The 25729-nt window shown below is 37.2% G+C and overlaps 1 protein-coding gene and 1 non-coding gene across 2 annotated transcripts in view; one reads left to right on the top strand and one right to left on the bottom strand.

Annotated features, from left to right (window-relative positions):
• The window catches only part of ABCB7 (ATP binding cassette subfamily B member 7), a 149287-nt gene that overhangs the window by 41340 nt on the left and 82218 nt on the right, over positions 1 to 25729 (bottom strand). The window contains exons 5-12 of the mRNA XM_004620914.3: positions 7199 to 7331; positions 6014 to 6282; positions 5323 to 5411; positions 5145 to 5232; positions 4133 to 4307; positions 2460 to 2617; positions 1737 to 1900; positions 1452 to 1581 (exon numbers count right to left, since the gene is read on the bottom strand). Coding sequence (XP_004620971.1) covers positions 1452 to 1581; positions 1737 to 1900; positions 2460 to 2617; positions 4133 to 4307; positions 5145 to 5232; positions 5323 to 5411; positions 6014 to 6282; positions 7199 to 7331 — 1206 coding nt within the window. The remainder of the gene's footprint in view (positions 1 to 1451; positions 1582 to 1736; positions 1901 to 2459; positions 2618 to 4132; positions 4308 to 5144; positions 5233 to 5322; positions 5412 to 6013; positions 6283 to 7198; positions 7332 to 25729) is intronic.
• Positions 17028 to 17134, top strand: LOC129400376 (U6 spliceosomal RNA). Its single transcript, XR_008627619.1, has one exon. It is a non-coding gene; the product is annotated as a U6 spliceosomal RNA (small nuclear RNA).

Genomic DNA, 25729 nt, shown 5'->3' with positions numbered 1-25729 from the left:
GAATATAGACCATGAATACTTCTTGGGCTCTTGAGTACGTCAATTTGTTCTCCAGATAAACTGTGTACTTGTATCAGAAGGACGATGAGTTAGCCTTACATAGCCTAGCCCAAACAGGAAAGCAATAACTTCAACATGCAAGCTAATCATATTGGTGAAAAATGCTATCCCACTTTTGGATTAAGTGCTAAGGTCACTAATGAAGATGAACATATTTTTTTAAGTTAGTGAGTAAACTTTTATTTTCCAAAAGTAATTCAGTTCTCTTAAGTATATGGTTTAGTTTACTCAACTTAGAGCTATATATATTATCTTTATAATAACTCAGAAAGCACATTTTTTAAAAAACAGGCAGTTTTCTGGACCCATAGTGTCCTAAGATATAAAGTGTGTTGAAGATTTGAAATTTCAATACCCTACTTAGATGACTTTTGTAAATTAACACGTGACTTTCTCAATAAAAGGAAAAATAATGGGACTAGAGCAACAGTATAGAAGGTAGGGTGTTTGCTTTGCACACAACCAACATGGATTTGATCCCCAGCATCCCATATAGTCCCTGAAGTGCAGCTGACAGATGTTCCTGAGTGCAGAGCCAAGAGTAACCCTAGAACATCACCAGGTGTGGCCGAAAAACAAAAGCAAAAGAAACACAAAATAAAAAGGAAGAACAAGGCAGAGGGCCGTATGTCAGACACTTAGAGACCATTTTATGAGTTATCCGTCCTGGACTGATTGCCTCCAAGAATTCATGAGTCTAGGAAGCAATGTTATATTAAGTACTAGTCAGAACTAATCCTTATGTCTCTCTATTGGTTTGCATTAAAAGAAAACCTAATATTCTAGAAAGCTATCTCCTTGTCTTCTCAGATCTTATTGTGAATTTCTATTCTTCTCTGCAGTCATTCAGAATATACTTGTTAAATACTCATGATGAATAAGGGGCTCAGTTTGGTAGGAGGGAACAGTAGAGAACAAAGTATGTAAAACTGAAGTTGTCAAACGCTTTATAACCTTTATAGATTTACTAACACTTCAAAATGACAATGATATTTTTCATTTACTGAACAACTGTGTGATGGACAATGTGCTTAGTGCTTTAAAATATTACTTCTTAATAGCTGAAACTTTTAAGATAAATATTTAGATTATTTTCCAGAGGAGACCACAGAAGTTGCAAATATTAGAAAAAGACTGGTTTAGGATCCATTCTATTTCATTTCAGTCTGTGCTCTTTCCTCTGTTATTCTTCTAAGGCTTATGAACCGTTTCATCTTGTAGAATCTCCACCCAAGTTTATTTAGACCTTTTGGTAACAAAATTTGACTGGTAGGGTCTAACACTTCCTACTTCATTGACATATATCCGCTATCTAGACTCAAATCATTATAGTAAAGCACCTATAAACTCAATAAAAATTCACCCTCAATTTTTTTCCTTTTGAAAAATACCTGAGGTACCACTCCCACTGCTCTCCGAAGGCTTTCAAGGCTCACATCTTGTATATTTTGACCAGCAAGGTAAATGTTTCCTTTATGAGGCTCATAGAAGCGAAATAACAGCCTCACTATTGTGCTTTTTCTGAAATTGAAGACAAGGAAAGGTAATTAAACTTCTGGTATTATAGAATCCCTGTTGTAAACCTCAGTGAACATTATTTTATGAAAAAAGAAAACATTACATCAGGAATATGTAGATCAATGATGCAGAATTTTATAAATATCTGAATTACCCACCCTGATCCACTACCTCCTACAATGGCCACTTTCTTTCCTGCAGGGACTTCAAAAGATATTCCATTAAGGACTTTCTGTCCCTCAATGTATTCAAAATGCACATTATCAAATGCAACCGTAGCTGTCTGTGGTGTGATCTGAAGGGGACATGCCATCATTTTATCCTAGCAGGAAAAGGAAAAAAAGTCACTTTAAACACTGGTTTGGAATATAACTATACAGAGAATATTCTAAATCACAAAGAGAAACAGGAAAATAACAGGTAAGGAAGAGGTTTATAAGTGGAATTAGACTACTTCGAAGCATGCTTTTAAGGATTTGCTCTTCACACCTCACTAGTAAGATCAAAAGCTCTGAATGCTTTAATTTTCTGAGCAACATGTATGTGTGAGTACTAGGGGAAGGAGTACAGAGTGATGATATGGCAGGAGAGTAAAGAGGTCAAGGATGTGATGAAAGGCTATTACACATTTTCTCTCATTAGAAAAGTAAACCAAGTGCAATTACAAATAATTTAGCAAACCTTAGCTTCTAGGTATAATCTTAACTAATGTTATATCTACAGAGAATTAAAATCTTTAACATTCTCTTAATATAGAAAATAGTTCCAATTTGTGTGCACCAAAATGGATTTGCTAACACAGTCCTATAAATACCTCAAAACTAATCCTACTAATAGAAGATGCTAAAATGCTTTTGAACAGGTATACATAGAGCACTTACTTTAATTCGAGTGTCCACCTTGAGTAGAGTAAACAAAGTGTTCATATCTATGAGTGCTTGTCTTGTTTCTCTATATACAGTTCCCAGAAAATTAAGGGGTAATGAAAGCTGAAAAAGCAGTCCATTCACCATTACTAGATCTCCAACAGTAAGGGTACCTTAATATGCAGTTCACGAAAGCAAAAAAAAAGTATTTTAGATAAACTTCAAATGAATTAAATTTTGAATAAACTTTCCAATTTAAGATACAGATTTATCATTGATTACAATATAGTTCAAAACATACAAAATCAGTAACTATTAGGTCCACTAAAATTTCAAACCATTTGGGGCTGGAGTGATAGCACAGAGGGTAGAGTGTTTGCCTTGCACGCGGCCAACCTGGGTTCGATTCCCAGCATCCCATATGGTCCCCTGAGCACGTCCAGGGGTAATTCCTGAGTGCAGAGCCAGGAGTGACCCCTGAGCATCGCTGGGTGTGACCCAAAAAGCAAAAAAAAAAACCCATAAAATTTCAAACCATTATAACCCACGATATAATAATATAAGGAACATGATAAAAAACAAAGTGGAATAAGAAAAGTATATTCTTATACTAAATAAAATAATTACATATGTATGTAAATAATGGTGTAGGAGGCTAGAAAGAGAAGGCTAAATAGCAATCATTTCTTTCTTTTCTTTTTTTTGCGTCACACCTGGCGTTGCTCAGGGGTTATTCCTGGCTCATGCACTCAGAAATTACTCCTAGTGGTGCTCAGGGGACCATAGGAGATGCTGGGAATCGAACCCGGGTCGGCCGCATGCAAGGCAAATGCCCTACCCGCTGTGCTATTGCTCCAGCCCCAGAAATAATTTCTTTCTTGAGATATTACCAAGTTTCTTTGTAAGAAAATAGAAAATTACAAAAAAGGAATGTATTTTAAAATTAGAATAAATGGTTATCATGCTTGGGAATGATAAATCACACATAAAGGCCACAAGTGAATGAATAAACCTAACCATGTGGGCAATTTACAGAAGAGATATAAAGATTATTTATTTTTGAAATAATTTGCAAATGAAAATTGAATAGATTAAAAGGTCAGCAGTACTTCTAAAATGCTGCTTGCATTTTACACCTTTGAAATAAATACTAAATTATTGCATTGTTCACTGGAGAAATTAGAAATATTAGGTGCTTAAAAATGTTACTCCCAGTGACAGAGAAATAGTACAGCAGAAAAGGCTCTTGCCTCACATGCAGCTGAATCCAAGTTCAATCCGTGGCACTGCATATGGTCCCCTGACCACAGCCCAGGACTGATCCCTGAGCATAGAGCCAGGAATAAATGCTGGTGTACAGCTGGGTGTGGATCCCCCCAAAAAACAAAAATAAAAAATGCTACTTCTGAAGAAACCCAAGTTATAGTCCCACAAAGTATTTTAAGAATAATGCCAATGTAGCACTAAATGTGTAATAATAAGGAGAAGTAAATATATAGCACCAACCAAAAAACACTTTATAAACTGAATACTTATAATACAAAAATGAAAGTACTCTAGGGATTTTAAAGTATCCTTATTCAATATGCTTTTATATTTAAAACTAATATATACATTTATTTTCATCAATCTTTAATAATAAGGGTTAAGTAAAAGAACTATAATTCTGAAAATCACAGATTCATTACCTGCCACAATTCCCTGACTGGCAAGTACCATTATAGCAGTTAAACCGACACTGAAAATGGCACTTTGACCAAAGTTCAGCATGGCCAGAGTAGAGGTACTTTTCAGTGAAGCAGCCTCATATGTCTTCAAAAATCCATCGTATCTTTGTGCTTCATAGTTTTCATTATTAAAATACTACAAAATATACAAAAATAGTAACTACAAACAAGTAAGGTTAGAATTTTTTCTCTTAAGCTATGACTGTAGTATAATAATAGATTTCATATATAAAGTTTGTACTGCATATTTTATTTTAATATTGACTTGCACTATAGTACTCTTATAGCTTTCCACAATAAACTCAGGAATCACTCCTGCATCATTTATTTGGAAAGTTTAGAAAATTAGTCTTATAGGCATTTGCTGAATGTCTGGTTAATTTAAAATTAAATCAAGAAAAAGCCATTAATGACACATCTTCAGACTTTCTCTGGTCTCCAAGAGATTCAGTTAACAGTTTTCATCGCCCCTATGCATTATACTTTCTTGCACAGCTACCTGCATACTAACTTTACTGGTAGATTCTAAAATTCTGGGAGGGAAAAGATTAAAGATTAATAATTCACTTTACCATCATCACATATGACGTTTAGTATAGTGTATTACATATAGAAAGGTTTGGCAATATTTGTCAAATGGAAAAATAACAAATAAATTAATAAAATGCATTATTCTAGTCACTCTGATGGTATGAGTCAAAAATTTACATGCCATTTTGTTTAGCTCAGTGTTCACAAATACTCTTACCACTTCTAAATTAATTTATAAAGTAAAATTCTGATGCTGCCATCAAATATAAAGGGTAAGTTCTCAACAAAATAAAAATGAGATACTATCATGCCATCAGACCTAGAGAATCTAGTGTGAAACCTAGCCTATCCTAAAGTTCTATCTCATAGAACCAATTAATTAAATGACAGAAAATCTTAGCGCAGTATGAAAAGTAGAAGAATGTATAATTAAACATATTACCTTCACAGTTTCATAATTCAGCAGTGAATCTATGGCAGCATTACCTGCATCATTATCTGCTTTGTTCATTTCTATTCTAAACCTTGTTCTGTAAGACAAAGATTTGCATGGTATGAAATATATGCAATAAAAGCACAACTAATTTCTGAATCTTCAAGGGCCTTTGAGATTGCCTTACCTCCACCGTGTAACTGCAACTGTAAATGCTGTATATGCCCCAAGTGTCCCAAGAGTAACCAACGCAAACTGGGCACCACATTTGTAGTACTGGAAAGGCAGATGAAGAAATGAGAAAGCACTTGTTGTTCTTTATAAATATATACACAATAACAAATCTCAGTCAAAAGGTTTTAATAAAAATATGTTGGTAACAAAATGTCTAACTAAATAGGTAAGATACTAATATCTTAGAAAATCTACTTAAGGTAATAAGAAATCTAACCACTTATCACACTGACATCAATACTACTACTGCCAACTACTACTAACCTTGTGTAATAAGACATAAAAAATAATACATGTAAATTTTAATTGTAAAATGTGAAATTCCCCAAATTTTCTGACATTTGGCTACAAACCTAGTTACTCTGAACATACCAGTCCAATGTCAAACACAAAAATTTATGCTAACAGAAAGTGCAAGCATTAGTTAAATGTTTAGAATTAAAGAGCTCTTTACAATAAAATGATAAGACTTTGGACCATTGCCTGAAACTTACGACATAATAGTTAAGCAAACTGCATCATATTTCTGCAACCATGGAATTTTGCTTTCAAACTATTGATGTGTAACAGTGCAACAGTTTTAAGTACTAAATACTACTAATGAAATGTTAGATAAAATCTTGATTAAAAAGTATTTTACTTACCAAAACACCACTGACAAGAGTCACCTCAAACATGATGGGAAGAAGATTAAATACTAAAGCACTAAGGACAAAACTGATACCCCTTGTCCCTCTGTCAATAGCCTTCGATAAAGCTCCAGTCTGTCTGCTCAGGTGGAAAGCCAGATCCAGATTGTGAAGATGGAGAAACACATTTTTGGCTATTCTTCGAATTGAATTTTGGGCTACCTTGCCAAATACTGCATTTCGAACTTCATTAAAAAAGGAAGCTCCAGCTCTTGACACACCATCTAACAACATAAGTTTTAAAACGGAATATGAGAACATTAGAATCACAAGAAAGTAAACAAGAGAAGAGGTCTAAAAATGCTTTGTACAATTAATGAATGTATCACAGACTGCTACTGCTTGCCCCCCCCCCAATTTAGAACGCATCTAGCCATTTAGAAGTATCAATCTTTTCACCACCATAAATCTTTTTCAGTGCTACTTTCCTCCACAGATTAAAGATGTTGGAAGATTTATTTTCAAATAAATACTATAAAAGTAGCCCACATGGTCTTATGGTAAATAATTGCACACTGTCTGTTGATTTTTTAAATATAACTCAATTTCCCCATATTAACAAATGATAAAACTGAGATACTAAAAATTCAAGTGCCTTGACAAAAGCATTTTCCCACTCAAGTCTCCAGAGTCTTATAAAATGACCATCCTAATACCAGGAACATAAAGTATCATAATCTTGTCTTCACAAATTACAGATTTTTTTAATAAAGAAAACAAAAAAGTACAGATTTTTGCCATGGCTACTGAACATAACTGATTAAAACATCAATGCATATAAATTGTTATATAGCCACTTCCCATTTAACAGCTATCAAAAATAAAGTGAAAATAACTAGTATTACTGAATTGGTATCATAATGATAAAATATAAGGAGGCTATTAGATATGGCTGTTACAAGTTAATGCCTTATTTCATGTTATTTTATAAAACTTTAAAATGGGACTAATTTTATATCATATCTGGAAAGTATATCATAGGATTCATTTATTTAAAAGGCCCACATGTCAAAAGCAATCTCACATAAAATGATAAATATACAAAATGCTAAGCCATGTTTGTGGTGAAAAGGTCATCTGCTCAAAAATAATGAAACCCTATAGTCAACACCTGTAGATAGATTAAAGAATCACACATACAGCCAATCAGAACTGCTGTTGCCATGGTTGCAACTGTATTTGGTGCATCACTCAGATCCAGCATATTTCCCGACATCTGGTTGAGGCTGTCTACAGCATATTTAAACATGAAAGGAACCACAATATTCAAGGCCTAAAAACAAAACCAGCAATTATCAACCATATATAAAATATTTATCAAAGAAGAAAAAACATTTATCATAAATTAATATTTGTAAGAATATTTAGATACTATCTTTTAAATAATATTAGAATAATTCTTCCCAGTATTTAAAATTTCCCAATTAAAACTACTTGGCATGTGGAAAGCCATCATTACAAGATTCCTACCTCACAACGACTGCCACATTTAATATTCATTTATAATTCATGGGCATTTGTCAAATGCTCCTGCCTCCAGCAAATCATCCCTGATCATACATTTAAAAGTACTCTCTCCTTTAAAGAAATACTACAGAGCTCACGGCATTTATGGAAAACTGCTTAGAGTTGTTTGTGTATGTATTTTTTCTTTCTGACTAGCTACTTGAGGTTTTGCATTACATTTTTTGTTTTGTCAATATGGAGGACAATGCATTGTATACAGTAAATATCTAATAAATTATGCAAAATAATTTATAAACCAAAATAATGTAAAACAGGCACTAAACAGCAAAAAGAATCTCCAAAGCAGATAAATTACCATTATAAGTGGTTAATATAATACTGGGGGAAATACCCAACACCGACAGATCTATTTGCCCCACCAAAAATTCTTTTGCTCCAATATCATACAAAGTAAAACCCACTGAATATCAAATTAAGTTTGCAAAAAGCTAACCTAAATCACCAGAAGAATATACCAAAAATATGAAAGATAGTAAGCCAAATTTCACATTTTCTGCTAAGTTGTAATATAAAAAAAAAACTATCATTTAAGAATAGAAAGCTTGTTACACAGCCAATATTTTCGTTGAGGAAATTAAATTCATACACATTAGCATGATGTGAAAATAATTCTATAACAGCTGAAATACCAAAACTTGTCATTTCCATCATTATTTCATTCATATTTGTTAAACATAAAGAATTTATTGATAACAGGCCTAAGTTTACCTACAACTGACAGGAGTTATGCAAGTCCTGCAAATTAATATTACAAAATACAGATATACCTTGGACACATTAAATATGCTGGCTTTTAATAATCTTATGAAAATACATTGCAAGGGACCAGAGGAGGTCCCCAGAAGTAAGGTGTTTGCCTGACATGCCGCTGACCCAGTTTGAATACCCGTCACTATATATGGTTCCCTCAAGCACTGCCAGGGGTCACTCCTGAGCAGAGAGCAGAATTGCCCCTGAGCACCAGCGGGTATGGCCCCAAACCCAAAAGTAAATGAAATTTTAAACACTGTGAATGCTGGCATATATTCAGGAATGTACTGCTATGGGATAAATTCTTAAAAATTTCAATTTCTAGACTTCAAATAAATTTCCAGTCCAGTAGCTTAGCAGTCACACCCAGAAACTGCCTCCCCCGCCCTGCCCCATGCCATGTAATCCCATCAACAACCAAGATCCAGAGACTATATAAAACAAAGCTCCCAGAAGAGAGCAACGCAGAATCTCCTACCTCTGCACCAGGCTTTCTTCACTGGGGCCCCGCGGAGGGGAGGGGGTTGAATTTCCCTCCCTGCCGCAAGCAGAGCCCTGGCAACCAAAAACCCATAGAACCCAGCCACAGTCATGCTTAAGGCCACTCTCCACACACTCGGACGAGCCTCACCCATGAAGGAACTGGCAGAGGAACCCAGGCATGCAGGACCTGGGGCTGAGATCTCCAAGCCTGCTCAGATGGAGACTGGGCCTCCTCCACCCAGGCCCCCCATTTTCCAGTAGCTTGGTAGTCACACCCACAAACTAACCACCCCCCCACGAGCCATGTAATCCCATCCAGAGACTATATAAAACAAAGCTCCTGGAAGCCAGTGGCTGAGAGCCTACTGATGTGCCTAAAGCAGCACACATGTGTTTGCTTTTAACATACTTGCTTGTATTCTTTGATATACACTCTCCGTCCCTCTTGCAGAGCCTGGCAAGCTACCAAGAGTAACTCACCCACACGGAAGAGCCTGGCAAGCTCCCCGTGGCACATTTGATATGCCAAATACAGTAACAATAACAGGTATCATTCCCTTGACCCTGAAAGAGCCTCCAATTGTTGGGAAAGAGAAGTAAGGTTTTACTCGTAAAGCTTTAGTTAGGCTGCTAAAATCTCAGAACTGGAACAAATAGAGACGTTATTGGTGCCCATCAAGCAAATAGACGAACAACGGGATGACAGTGATACAGTAATACTTCAAATATAATCTAATAAAACAGAAGGTCTCATATAATTTAAATTTATTTCAAATATCATATAACCATATAACCTTAGGCTCCTGCTTCTGCTTGAATTGGTCTCCCGGACCCATCTGTCTCTCCATTTCCCCATTCTTAAAACCCACTTTGAATCTTGCTATTGCAATGCTTTTTCTCAAATGCACAGTTCTCAGCACTTTCCATTTCCAACATCTCTTTTTGATTGTTTATAAAAGTATTTCTCAACTGGGAAACATAGGGTCCCCTGTGAGGCATCAGAATATACTAGAGGGGCAACAGGTGAAAACTCATGTAAATAGGGGTATCACAGCACAGAAGTAGGAGATCACCCAGAAGGATGAGGGTGGGAGGTTAGGAGGATGCACAGGAAGGAAACAAGGTCAGACTCACAATCGGAAATGGCTTAGAAACTGTTTTATACTGCATTTTCCATTTTTATTATATAGTTATCATTCACACTGTCTATATGTGTATGGCTGTACTGTCTTCTCAACCTCACTGTTGTGTGAAAATGACCATTTTTGAGTATCTCTATCAGCAGAGTATGGTGCTAGGTACTCTAGGTACTTTTCATAAAGGTGGAAGTGCATTAAGTAACAATTCTACAAAATAATTATTATTGCTTTCGTTGAGGGATTTTGGGTTCATGAGGTTTATGTTATATTTGGGATTGAAATCCTTTAATCCTATATTTTACTACTTTCACATGCCAGAATGGGTGCTCTTAAATGTACCATTTAGTAATCAAAGTAAAGTGAAAGTAAAGTGAAATTTATCAGCTACACAGGCGGGGTAAGGGGCTGGGGAGGTGGGGGCTGGTATACTGTGGTTCTTGGTGGTGGAATATGTGCACTGGTGAAGGGATGGGTGTTTGAGCATTGTATAACTGAGACTTAAACCTGAAAGCTTTGTAACTTTCCACATGGTGACTCAATTAAAAAAACATTACCATTTAAACCAGATACAGCAACAAAGCATATATTAAGTAATTTAAAAATGAGCCAAGTCCAGATTTTTCATATAATAGGCACTCTCACTTACATGTCAATAAACTTGAGTGTGAGAAAAAATTATAGCTACTATGTAATTCTAATAATGCACAGCCTGATTGAGGGGTAACTGAAATTATTTTAAATGTTTTTGTGCAGTATTACTTTCTGAAAAATGTGGTTTTGGTCAAATATAAGAGCATCATTTTAAGTAGCACTGTAGCAGTGTCATCCCATTGCTCATCGATTTGCTTGAGTGGGCACCAGTAACATCTCCATTATGAGACATGTTGTTACTGTTTTTGGTATATCAAATACGTCACGGGTAGCTTACCAGGCTCTGCCATGCGTGCGGGATACTCTCAGTAGCTTGCCAGGCTGTCCGAGAGGGACGGAGGAATCAAACCCAGGTCGGCCGCATGCAAGTCAAATGCCCTACCCACTGTGCTATCGCTCCAGTCCATAATTTAATCATTTTAAATATATATGCCAAATGTCCAGCATTTTTACTGTACATAGTCACCATGGTACTAGAATATAGCTCTAAATATTATTAACTGCTGATGGTTACCAATTTCCCGTTAGCAATAATTCTTTTTTTAAAATTTTATTGAATCACCATGTGGAGGGTTACATAGTTCTCAGGATTATGTCAATTATACAATACTCAAACACCCTTCCCTTCACCAGTGCCCCTCTTCCATCACCAACCACCCCAGTACACCTCGCGCCCCCCCCATCCCCGCCCTTGTAACTGATAAGTTTCACTTCGTTTACGCGTTATCTTGGTTACATTCTATGTTTCAACACATAACTCGTTATTGTTGCTGGGGTTTCAAACAAGTCCCATTGTTTGTTACATAACTTTTCTATTCCCCCCGCCCTTGTCCCGCGCCACCGAGTTCACGCCTGTTTAGTATTCACCATGCTGCCTGACAAAGGAAAAAAAACCGGAAAAGATGGTTATTTCCTGTCATCAGCCGGCGTGGGGCTCTGGCTTAGTTGATAGTCTGGTATAAAGTCTGCAGTTTCTGGAACCAAAAGTAGTGTGCTGGTATCGGCCCCGACTCGAGATTCCACAGCGTCCCGCTGTTCCATGTACATAATACTTTATTCCCTTGTATCCCATTCCCATGCCACCAAGTCTGTGTCAACTTAATGGACATCATACTATGGTTAACGCCACGCCGCGTTTCTTCCCGAGAAAGAAGGGTATTTCTTCTCAGCTGGCGTGGGGATATGGCTTAGTTCAATCTAGAGATGGCTACCATTTTGGTTGCCTTCAACATTTCAACAAAAAACTTACTATTCTTGTTAGGGTTTCCCACCAAAGTCCGAACCATTAAAAGGGAACCATTTTGGGAAAGATGATGCGGGCCAAATATAGACTAGAGACTGAACACAATGGCCACTCAACACCTTTATTGCAAACCACAACACCTAATCAGAGAGAGAGAACAAAAGGGAATACCCTGCCATAGTGGCAGTGTGGGGTGGGGGGAGACGGGACTGGGGAGGGGGGGAGGGATGTTGGGTTTACTGGTGGTGGAGAATGGGCACTGGTGAAGGGATGGGTTATCAAACTTTGTAAGGGAGAAACATGAGCACAAAAATGTATAAAGCTGTAACTGTACCCTCACGTTGACTCACTAATTAAAAATAAACTATTAATTAAAATAAATAAATAAATAAATAAAAGGGAACCATTTCATATTGCTGATGATTAGATGACATTAGGTCATTGGGTTTCTGTATAAAGTCCAGGGAAAATTCGGCCTGAAATTCTATCGCTACAATCTTTTACCCTTTTATGGTGCTCATAAGATGGGAAAACCTAGAGAAATACCAGGCCCCCACACGGGCGGAAGTGGGAAAGCTCCCTTGTCCTCCTCAGTCATACTGGAGCTGCGGAAACGCTCAAATCACATACTGCAGGTTGTTGGGTGGGCTGCTGGTGTCCAAGGCAGCTCCCTTGTCCTCCTCAGTCATACTGGAGCGGCGGGCGCGGCGAAGTGGGCAGCAATATTTCTTTACAAAAGAAAATAATGTGGGGGAAGGGCAGGAAATGTACACTAGTGAAGGGATGCGTGTTGCAACATTTATGACTGATAATTCTACCATTAAGAACTTTGTAACCATGTATCTCATGGTGATTCAAAAAAATATGAAGGATGTCAATGTATAGATGTTATTATTGCTATATGTATAGATGTTACTATTACTATATACGTATAGATGTTATTATTACTATATAAGTGTGAGTTTATTGGCCTCAAAATATTTTGGGAAGGAGAGGGGGCAAATGTTCATTTTCCATGATATTCTGTCCTCAGTAGAACTAGTCTAAAACCATCTAATAAAAGCATAAATTAAAAAAAAACAAATTCATTTTGAAAGAATAACAGATACAATAACTACAGAAGATAATATAATGGATCCCTAAAATCTATGTACTAATCTCTGGAACCTTTGAAGATGATACCTTATGTGGTAAAATGGACTCCGCAGATGTTATTAAGTAACATATAAACGGTACAAACACTCTATATTAATCTGGATGGGCTGACAATAATCAAAAGTTATTATAAATGAGAGGCAAGAGGGTCAAAATTAGAAGAAAAGAAACGACTACAGAAGTCAAGTGTTAAATCAGAAAGATGTATTTTGAAGTCTTTGAAGACAGAGATCAAAGCCATTAAGAGCTAAGAAACACAGGTGAACTGAAGAAGTTCGAAATGTCAAAGACACATGGATCTTCCCTAAAAAGCCTCTGAAAGGAACATGTCCCTTTACTTTGATCAAGTAAGCCCTAATTGTGCATCTTTGGCTTTTAAAAGTAAAATACAATAAATTTGTACTGTTTTAAACTAATAAGGGTAAGTTTTTACAGCAGCTAAAGGTAACAACAAAAATTTAATGAGAAGAGAAAAGACCTGATCTGGGAAAATTTTGAACCTTTACTTAAACTTAATATTTTAGAACTTTTAGAAGAATATCTTAAGTTAAGCAGATATTAAACATAACCAATGCATAATTCATAAAACATAAAAAACTTGGAACATATCAAAATTAAAACCTTCTACGTAAGACACCATTAAGTGAACTACAAAACAAGATACAGTTTAATAGAAAATATTTGCAGATTATCTACGGAAGATCTCACAACTAGACTATTTCACAAAAATCTATTATGAAAACAGACAGGATACCTGATCAGACACTATCAAAGTTGATATATAGGTGACAAAGAAACACATAAAAAGATATCCACTATCACTAGTCAGTGTGGTATATTTAAACCACAAGATACCCTAACAACCCCAAATGTTGGAAAAGAACTGATGCAACTGTAATTCTCATACTCTGCTGATAGGGAGATAAAACAAGCACTCTAAAAAATTGGTAATTTACTGTCAGGTTAAAATACTCTTAACATGGTTCATCAATCTTCATCCTAGGTATTTATCTTAGATAAACAAAAACTCAGACTTGCACATGAGTGTTTCACTGTCACTGTCATCCCATTGCTCATTAATTTGCTCGAGCGGGCACCAGTAATGTCTCCATTGTGAGACTTGTTAATATTGCTCCAGTCCTACATGAGTGTTTATTATAGAAAATCTAAAATTGCTAAAAGATGGAAAGAAAGCTGATGACTATCAGGGGGTGAATAAATGAATTCTAGTACATCCAAACTGTAAAAACTATTCATCAGTGAAAATGAATAAATTACTTACCAATGACATAGAAGACTAACAAAGGAATTATGTTAACTGAAAGAAGCAGGTTCAAAAGGTTATATACATCATAGTTCAATTTACATAATATTCTCAAGAGGACAAAACAAAACTCTTAAAGAGGAAAAAACAGTGCAAACCAGTAACTAGGAGCCTGAAGATGGTAACAGGGTCGACCAAAGAGCTGAACAACATATTTCTAGAGAAATAATGCTTTTCTGTATCCAGAAAATTGCCACACACATTGAAATTAATCAATTAATATAATCCGTAACCTCATCAGGCTAAATAAGAAATGTATAATATCAATAGATTAGAAAAAAATACCTGACTATGCTCCGCTACCATGTGTTGAGACTATCCTAAATCTAGTCATGATGAAAAATCCAGCATCTTTGTATGATTAAAAACTCCGAGTAAACCATAGGGCTGGCTGTGAGCCTCAGGGAAATTCCAAGGGGACCCCAGCTGAAGATCATGTAAAAGGGGAGCTGAGGCATCGGGTTCTGATGCCAATCAGTAGGAAAGGAGGGGTCATAGGAAGGAAATAAACTCTACTATATGACCAATGAAGAAAATAAAGTTTGCAATTTAAAACTAGATCATTTAAATTAGCATCAAAAAAGAACTGCATGCTGAAAGCAGGTAAAGGAATGAACAGGATAACCCCTCAGTACCTGTATTGCAACCCATAATGCCCAAACGGAGGGCAGGAGGGAAGGAGGGAGGAAGAGGGAGAGAGAGAGAGACAGAGAGAGAGAAGAAAAATAGTGCCTGCCATAGGGGCAGGGTAGGGTGTGTGCAGGGTGGTGAGAGGGAAAATGGGGACACTGGTGATGGGAAATATACACTGGTAGAAGAATGGGTGTTAAAAAACTAATGATTCAAACCCAGCCATGAATAGCTTTGTAACTGTGTTTTATGGTGATTCAATAAAAATAAATAAAAAGAAATAATGATATATAAATCCAACAAAACATGCAAAATTTGATGAGAAAACTCTGAAACTGAAGAACTAGGTGAATGGAAAAATATTCCACATTCATGGAGAGGATAATTCAATAATAGTGTCAGTTCTTCACAAATTTGATCTATACATTTAATGTAATCTAAATAAAAAATCCCAGGATATAATTTTATCGATATGAAACACAATTTTAAAAAAATTCTTTAAGGCACTGTAACTTTTAATACTGTTAATCATAGGGTTTTATGCATACAATGTTCCAATACCACGCCCTGCACCAGATTATTCACTTCCTTCCACCATTCAGGGCTCCCATCCCTTCTTAAACTAGTGTTGCTAGATGGATTATTTGCTAGCGCTATGCAAAAACATGAAACTGGACACCAATCTCACACAAAAGACAAAAGTTAATTCTAAATGAATTAAAAACCTTGACTTTAGGCTAGATTCCATAAAATACCCAATGGAAAACATAGACAGTACTCATGATAGCGAATTTAGAAGTGTGTTCAATGATTCGATTCCATGGATGAAGAAATCAAAAGCAAAATAAACAAATGGGAAATGATAATAAAAAGCTTCTGCACTGCAAAAGAAACTATGCCTGCAATAAAAAGGCACTAAACTAAATGGGAGAGAATATTTATACACCACTGAAAAAGGTCAATAAAAAAAGCATTTATAAAACTCAAAGGCAAATAATTTCATCAACCAATGGGGAAAAGTGCTGATAAAGATACTCAAAGGAAAACATACAGATTTCTAGCAGTATATTAAAATGTATTCAACATCACTAATTACCAGAGAAATGAAATCAAAATGACAAATACTGTATCACAACAATGAGAATGTTGCATATCCAAAAGATTAAAAACAACCATTTCTGGCAGGGTGAGGTGAAACAGAGAATCTTACTATTGGTAGGACTTTATGGTTAGGAATTTATGGAAACAAATATAGCAAAAATTGAAAATGACACTTCCACATGACACAGTGATTCTATTTCACGGCATTTATCCCAAGAATACAAAAATATTACCTTGAAAAGATATATGCATACCTATGTTTACTGCAACTTTATTTACAATAATCAAGATTTGGAAACAGCCCAAATGCTCAAGAGCAGATGAGTGAAGAAATTGTGGTATAATGGGATACTACTCCATTATAAGAAAAGAGGAAATAGTGTCTTCCACTACAATTTGGATGTACTTAGGAAGTGCCATGTTAATTCAAATAAGTCAGAGAGAGAAAGGAAAAATACTGGAGTGATTTCACTCACACTTGGCCCTATGTAATAACAAAGTAAGGGATTGGATAATATCTAATGATAAGCTCTTGAACTTAGAACTGTGGTCACCAACTAGTAGGGGGAGGGAGCCTGGGATATATATGTGCGTGTGTGTATACATGTATGTATGTATATACACACACATGCACATATATAGAGGGGGGTTGAACAAGGAATGACATAAAGATGATGTGAGGATCTTTAGCAATTTGGGGTGGCTGTGGTACAACAGCTTTTTGCTCTAAAAGCATAAACGTTACATTATTATGCTACTTCAACTCAAAAATTCTTCTTTATATAAGGGGCCTGGGAGACAAAGCAGTAGGTAAGGTGCTTGCCTTGCATGGGGCCAACCTGCATTTGATTCCCAGCAGTGCATCTGGTCCCCAAACCCCACCAGAACTGATCCCAGAACAAAGAGCCAGGAGTAAGCCCTGAGCACAGCTGTGGGTTTTCCCCACACTGAAATTAAAAATAAATTGTGCTCGCTTCGGCAGCACATATACTAAAATTGGAACGATACAGAGAAGATTAGCATGGCCCCTGCGCAAGGATGACACGCAAATTCGTGAAGCGTTCCATATTTTTAGTGCTCCTGAAATTCATATGGAACAATAAGCCCCCACGAATAGCTAAAGCAATTCTTGGGAAAAAGAAAATGGGAGGAATCAACCTCCCCAACTTCCAACTCTACTACAAAGCGGTAGTCATTAAAACAGCTTGGTACTGGAACAAAGGCAGAGCGGCAGACCAATGGAACAGGGTTGAATACTCTGACACATCCCCCCAAATATATGATCATCTGATCTTTGATAAGGGAGCAAAAAAGGTGAAGTGGAGCAAGGAAAGCATGTTTAACAAATTGTGCTGGCAAAACTGGACAGCTACATGCAAAAAAATGGGCTTAGACCTCCACCTATCACCATGTACAAAAGTCAGATCAAAATGGATTAAGGACCTCAACATCAGACCAGAATCCCTAAGGTACATTGAAGACAAGGTCGGCAAAACCCTCCACGACATTGAAGCCAAAGGTATCTTCAAAGCTGACACGCCACTGGCCAAGCAAGTGAAAACGGAGATAAATGAATGGGACTATCTCAAACTAAGAAGCTTCTGCACCTCAAGAGAAACAGTGACCAAAGTACAAAGACAATCTACAGAATGGGAAAGGATATTTATGCAGTACCCATCCGATAAAGGGTTGATAACAAGGATATACAATGCACTGGTTGAACTCCACAAGAAGAAAACTGCCAACCCGATCAAAAAATGGGGTGATGAAATGAACAGAAGCTTTCCTAAAGAAGAAATCCGAATGGCTCAGAGGCACATGAGAAAATGTTCCACATCACTAATCATCAGGGAAATGCAGATCAAAACAACCATGAGATATCATCTCACACCACAGAGACTGGCCCACATCCCAAAAAACAAAAGCAACCGGTGTTGGCGTGGATGCGGGGAGAAAGGGACTCTTCTTCACTGCTGGTGGGAATGCCGACTGGTTCAGCCCTTTTGGAAAACAATATGGACGATTCTCAAAAAATTAGAAATTGAGCTTCCATTTGACCCAGCAATACCACTCCTGAGAATATATCCCGGAGAGGCAAAAAGGTATAGTAGAGATGGCATCTGTATTTCTATGTTCATTGCAGCACTGTTTACAATAGCCAGAATCTGGAAAAAACCAGAGTGCCCCAAAACAGATGACTGGTTAAAGAAACTCTGGTACATCTACACAATGGAATACTATGTAGCTGTCAGAAAACATGAAGTCATGAAATTTGCATATAAATGGATCAACATGGAAAGTAACATGTTGAGTGAAATGAGTCAGAAAGAAAGAGACAGACATAGAAAGATTGCACTCATATGTGGAATATAATGTAACTGAGAAGTACAAGTTGGCAACGATGCAACTTCTGACAGATATCTCTCTGGACTTAGTTACTAAAATACTAAAATACAGAAACCCGAAACGGAGAGGCCGCTAAGTGTGGTCACTCGACCTCATACCTCTTCATCCTCAGCAATGGAAAACAAATTATCTAATGCTTCCTTTTCAGCAGGTCTGACTTTAGGGGAGAGACTCTCCAAACAATAATAGTGAGTTTTGTTGAAATATTGTATGCAATCAAAGTGAAAGTAAAGTGAAATTTATTAGTTACACAGGCGGGGGGGGGGGGGGCTTAGGGTGGGAGGGCTAGGGGCGTGGGGGGGTTGGGGTGTGAGGGGGCGGGGTGGAGCTATACTGGGATTCTTGGTGGTGGAATATGAGCACTGGTGAAGGGATGGGTATTCGAGCATTGTATAACTGAGATTTAAACCTGAAAACTTTGTAACTTTCCACATGGTGACTCAATAAAAAATTTAAAAAAATAAATAAATAAAACAAAAAAAAATAAAAATAAATTGTTGTGCCCAAGTTTCAGATCCCCCATCGCAGAGAGACCCAGTTCCACATACAAAAATGCAAAAGCAAAGGAACTTTATTACTAGCCCGAGCCAGTGCTAGCTCGAGCTGGGGTCCGAGTCTCATCCAATGCAGAGGAGTCTTGACAAGGACCCCGACTCCAAATCACAAGCAGTTTCTATAGGGTTCAGAGTTAAGAAGCAATTTATACTGATCTATTTTTAGCATCGGCCCTATTACAATGGGGGTCAGCAATGAGGCAATGGTTAGCAACAGTTTCTAAGGAGGGCACAGTGACCCTTCATGACCGGCCAGACCCAACTGCCCAATTCCTTACCTTGGCAAATGACTCAACTGGGAGTTTACCAGAAGCTGCAAGTCCTGCTCCGGGGAAACAGAAACTGAGGCCTGGCTGAGACTTAATGTTAGCTGCAGCTTGTCATGGCTGCTGAGGAGCCTGCTTTTGGGTCTCACAAAATAAATTTTAAAAATAAAGTGATCAAAATGATAGGGGGACAGCACTTAAAAATTTGGGGATGTGGTTCAAATACTGAAAAAACTGGGAAGGTGTGTGAGGCCCCCAAGTTTTGATTCCTATCACTGCTTGGACACTGGTATTTCCCAGATAGAAATAAAATGGTAGTGAAACTGAACATGGAACAAAAAAATCAAGACACTTGACATTACTTATGCCTTTCAAAAGATTAACATCAATGTATAACACAAAAATATAAAAGACAAAGACAAAAGTATTTCTAGACAACAAAACAAAATCCAGGTGTCCTCTTGTTTGACAATTTTTTTAGCTCCAATACTAAAGGTAGACCCCATAAAACACTGATAAACTGGACCACATTAAAATATAAACGTTCTAGTCTGTGACAGACACATCTGTTAAGACATATCTGTTAGGATAAGACAAAACATGCCACAATTTGAGTGATAACACTTGTAAAATATCTATCTGGTAATGGAACAATATTCAAAATATGAAAAGAACTCTTAAAATTCAACAATGAGTAAGTATAATAACTCAATTAAAAACAGGTAAAAGATTTGATGGATATATCACCAAGGAAAATGCACAAAAGGCAAATAATCATATTGAAAAGTTGCTCAGGATCATATATTAGTCAATTTCAAACTAGAACAAAAATGCAATACTGCTAACACACCTAGGCTAAGATCTAGGACACAGGCACCACAAACGTTAACAAGGACACAGGGCAACAGAAATTCTACATCACTGCTCAGTGGACTTCAGAATGGTACTACAACTTTGGGAGTCCTTTGGCAGTCTAGCAGTTTCTTACAAAACTAACAAAGTCTTAGCATATCCTTACAACATAATCTGGCACTTGCACCTCTAGGCATTTACTTGAAGTGGTTGGGAATGGAACCTGAGGCAATGGTGGACAGAAAAGAGAGATACATGGTGAAGGTGTGTATTGCAACAAGTATACACGAAAATTTATCATTAACAGTACTGCAAACTACAGTGCTTCAAATAAAACATTTTTACAAAATAAAAACCTATATTCACACAAAATCCTTCACATAAATGTCTGTTACATCTTTATTTCTAATGGCCTAATCTAGAAGTAATCAATATACCTGCCAAGGAGCAAATGAATAAATACATTATAGCTAATCCATACAATGAAATGGTTTTCAGAAATAAAAAAGAACTGATTTACAAATGTTATAAAACATACATGAATGACTTTGAAATGCATATTTGCTAAGTGAAAGAAGCTGGTCTAAAATAACTACAAAAGATGGAATCTCAGTTATATGACATTTTGGAAGTTTGTAAAACTCAGACAGTAAAATGTTCTCTGTTAGTCAAATTTGGGAGGATGGAGAGAAAAATGAACAGATGGAATAAATGGGATTTTTAAAGCAGTGAAACTATTATCTACAATGCTTTAATGGTATGCATTTTCTAAACTCAGCTAACTATAAAACAAATGCAATAAAATTAATGCATTTTTTAATCACTGGTTCATCAATTGTAACAAATGCACTACACTAATGCAGGAAATGTAACAGGAATCACATGACTTTTTTTGTTTGAGGGGAATATGTATATGAATTCTCTTACAGCTTAATTTTTCTGTAAACCAAAAACTACTCTAAAATGTCTTTTAATTAAAAATCTCTAGAGCATAAATTGAACTTTTCAACATAATTAAAGGCTTAAGGTAGCACTGCTCCATTTCTTAAAAAGGTTTTCAAATAATTTTAAAGAATTAGAGTTAAGTACAAAGTACACAATTCTTTTTTTAAAGAAAACAAATGACAATATTAATAAGCAGCAGTGAATCCTAAAATCAAAGCTATGGATCAATACTACTGTCAAGGAATAAATTCTATAAAGAATACAATGTATTATAGCAAAAATATCAAGTTACAACTCAATACACAAATTTAACATAATTTCAATTAAATTTAGCTTTTGAACTATCTCTTTTTAAAAAAAAATCAAAATTTTATTGAATCACCGTGAGATAGTTACAAGCTTTCATGCTTGGGTTACAATCTCACAATGACCAAACACCCATCCCTCCACCAGTGCACATTCCCCGCCACCAATTTCCCGGGTACACCCCCCCTTTCCAACTCTCCCGCTGCCTCCATGGCAGACAATATTCCCCATACTCTCTCTCTACTTTGGGGCATTATAGCTTGCAACACAGACACTGAGAGGTCATCATGTTTGGTCCATTATCTACTTTCGGCATGCATCTCCCATCCCAACTGGTTCCTCCAGTCATCATTTTCTTAGTGATCCCTTCTCTATTCCATCTGCCTTCTCCCCTCTGCTCATGAAGCAGGGTTCCAGCTATGGGGCAATCCCCCTGGCCATTGTATGTATCTACCATCCTTGGGTGTCAGCCTCATGTGATGCTACCCCACACTCCACAAATGAGTGCAGTCCCTCTATGTCTGTCCCTCTCTATCTAACTCATTTCACTTAGCATGATACTCTCCATGTTTATCCATTTATAAGCAAATTTCATGACTTCATCTCTCCTAACAGTTGCATAGTATTCAATTGTGTAGATGTACCAAGTTTCTTTAACCAGTCATCTGTTTTAGGGCACTCGGGCTGTTTCCATATTTTGGCTATTGAGTACACAATTCTTTTGAAGCTACAAACATCAAGACAGTAGCTCTAGATCACCCACAGAGCATTTCCTAAACACCTAATTGTTGGAACACACACACAGCATCATTTGTATGATTTCTGGTATGCTTTTAAAATCTGTTTTATGGGCCAAACCCAGCTATGCTCAGGAGTAAGCTGTGTTCCTGATTTTGTGCTCCAAGAGCACTACTAACAGTATCTGAGGGGGATCATACGTGGTCCAGGGATCAAGCCAGGGTAGGCAGCATGCAAGACAAGCACCTTAACCCCTATAATAATACTTTGGCCCATCATGTAGATGTTCATATTGTTATGTATATTTTATCACTATCTGTATTTTTTCCTCAGCACACCCCAATGATAGAGCAGGCAAGAGCCGTATTTGATTCATTTTTGTATTCTCAGCTGCCCATCACAGTACCTTGTGTCTAACAGCCACATCACAAATGTTCAATTAGTACATATAGCTGTGATCTGAATGTGTGTCCTTTCCACCCACCCCATTGTGGATTCTATTCCCCAATAGGAGACTATTTGGAGATGGTGTCTTAGGATGTGATTAAGTTATAAGGAACAGCCCTTATGAACGAAATTAGCACCCCTATAAAAGCATCTCCAGATATTTTTCTTGTCAACTTACAAAATGAAGTCACAATGAAAATACAGCTGTCTATGAATCATTCACTTTACGGTATTTTGTTACAGTAGCTCAAAAAGATTGTTATATATACATTATTATCCCTAACTTTTTATCTAACAGGTATATAAGTGAAGATTTGCTGAATTTTAATAAATCATATTCTCCTGAAATTATAATTTTAATATAGTTTGTTTTTATTTCAACAGATTACTGAAAATATCATTTTGTACTTGATACTTTAATATGTTGTAACCCCAACTTCAATGTGAACTAAGTGATTCCCAAGATGGTGATGCCTAGAGAATATAAGCCAACTTTTAATAATGTTTAAATAAGCATTATAACATCAGATCACTGTATCACTGTATCACTGTCATCCAGTTGATCATTGATTTGCTCGAGTGGGTTCAGTAACGTCTCCATTTGTCCTAGCCCTGAGATTTTAGCAGCCTCTCTTTACTCGTCCTTCCCAACAGTGCTGCATTAGAGGCTCTTCAGGGTCAGGGGAATAGGACCCATCATTGTTACTGTTTTTGGCATATGACTATGCCACGGGGAGCTTGCCAGGCTCTCTTGTGTGGGCAGTAAATTCTCGGTAGCTTGCTAGGTTCTCCGAGAGGGAGAGGTAGGCTATAAGATGTTGGGAGCTTGGTTTTATAGTCTCTGGATGTTGGCTGTTGATGGGATTACATGGTACCAGGAACAGTTTGTGGGTGTGACTGCCTAGCTACTGGAAAAATGGGGATCTGAGTGGAAGAAACATAGTCCCAATCTGAGCATGCTTGGAGATCTCAGACCCGGGTCCCGCACACCTGGGTTCCTCTGCTGGTTCCTTCATGCGTGAGGCTCATCCAAACATGTGGAGAGTGGCATTGAGCATGGCTGTGGCTGGGTTCCGGAGCTCTTCGGCTGCCGGGGCTCTGCTCGGGGCGGGGAGGGAGACTCACCCCACCCCCTCCGAGGGGCCCCAGTGAAGACAGCAAGGCATGGGGGCAAGAGACTCTGCCATAACTGGAGCAATAGCACAGTGGGTAGGGCATTTGCCTTGCATGCAGCCGACCCAGGATCGATTCCCAGCATCCCATATGGTCCTCCGAGCACTGAAAGGAGTGATTCCTTGAGTGCAGAGCCAGGAGGAACCCCTGTGCATCGCCAGGTGTGACCCCAAAAGAAAAAAAATCATCTCCTATACTTCTACAATAACATCAGATAATGTACTAAATTACATTTTACATTTTCATTAAAATATGACATAATTTTCTCAAAGAAAGGCTGACTTTAATGTAATACTTAGAAAATTAATGATGATCTGATTCTATGATGTGTGTACAAAAAGAAAGACATTACATATGGGTTTTAGTAATTTAAGGAATGAAGGCAAACAGCATTCTATCTGCCTCACTATGTCATGTCTGTCTCTATTTTGGTAGCAGAACCCCTAAAATATATTTCATACAGAATTTCAACATTTTAAAAAAAGAATTGCTACAACTCAGAAAAAAAAACACCAAAACACAACCCATTCTCTTGACCTATTCTAGGTAAAGGCATCTCTACATATTACAGTTTATCTTTAAACTCTTTGCTTGAGATTAAATCTTAAGAACATCAAAATCAAAAGAGAAATATGCAAGCAGATGGATGCTATGGCCCTAAATGTTAGGTATAAACCACTTTTCTACCCCCACACGTTTTTCTTCTTTCTTTTGACATTTCTCTTTCTACTTCCTCTATCACAAATGCCTCCGGATTCATTATGAAAACAATGCACACTGCTAGAAAAGCAGACTGACACTTAGAGCTGAGAGGGTCCCTAAATAGTGCCCTAAATTTCTAATGCGTATGTAGATCACATAGGGAAGATCAAGGCTTAAAGGAGCCTACATTGGTTCAACATGTTTATATGTCAAAGTATACAATTAGGTTGAGGAAAAAACAGTGTGGAAAAAACAGTCAAGGATAAGGGGGATAGCAATCAACTTTTGTATAGCAACTGTAAGTGAGACCTGTAAATACTATCACCTAAAATAATGACCACTTTTAAAGATTTGAGAGGAATCACTTTTAAACAGATGACAATTATAGAAGCAGGAAATAATGTGACAGAAACACAACCACCACGTTGTACATCCTGAAGTTATACTATGCATTAATACCTGCTAGTAAAGAGAAAGCTGTTTATCTATATGGCCTGGAAGGAGAAAACATTCAACACATCTTGCAACTTCTCTTTGATCTGATACCAAAGGTATCAAACATGCTTTCTGAGGGCTACTTTTCACATACTCATTTATGTCTACTTGTAATTTGTTTAACAAGAGGTTACTAAAGAACTTTTGATTCTATGGATAGTCAGTCTTTGAAAAATAATGAACTATTAGACTTTCAAAATTATCTCAGCCCTTAAGAAAATTAGCTTACATATGAGTTTTTTATGACACAATATTGGCTAAGCAACAGAAATGCATACTCTGGGAAAGGAGCACCCAAACTATGCTCCTTGGTACCACCTTGACAGCCTGACTCATGCAAGCAGGACAATTCAATGCTTTGGCCTGGTACTTACTTGGGGAATTCCTGGGGTTATGCACAGTAGAACTTAGGGGGCGACCTGCTGTTGGATAAACCATGGGGCCTTGTGCTATGTCACGCATGTTTTCCAGCCATCTGATCACTTGGAAACCAGATATGTCTATTTGGGATTAATATTAACCTTAAAAATAAATTCCAATACACGCTTAAGTCACAGCAACTATATATCTTTAAGAACAATAGGGAAACAAGGACCTGGGTTCGATTCCTCCACCCCTCTCGGAGAGCTGGCAAGCTACCGAGAGTATCTTGCCTGCACAGCAGAGCCTGGCAAGCTACTCACGACGTATTCGATATGCCAAAAACAGTAACAACAAGTCTCACAATGGAGATGTTACTGGTGCCCACTCGAGCAAAATCGATGACAATGGGATGAGAGTGATA

This window comes from Sorex araneus, chromosome X, assembly GCF_027595985.1.
Source record: "Sorex araneus isolate mSorAra2 chromosome X, mSorAra2.pri, whole genome shotgun sequence".
Taxonomy (NCBI): domain Eukaryota; kingdom Metazoa; phylum Chordata; class Mammalia; order Eulipotyphla; family Soricidae; genus Sorex; species Sorex araneus.
Note: the sequence above shows the minus strand (reverse complement) of the source record. Positions and strands in the feature narration are given on the sequence as shown.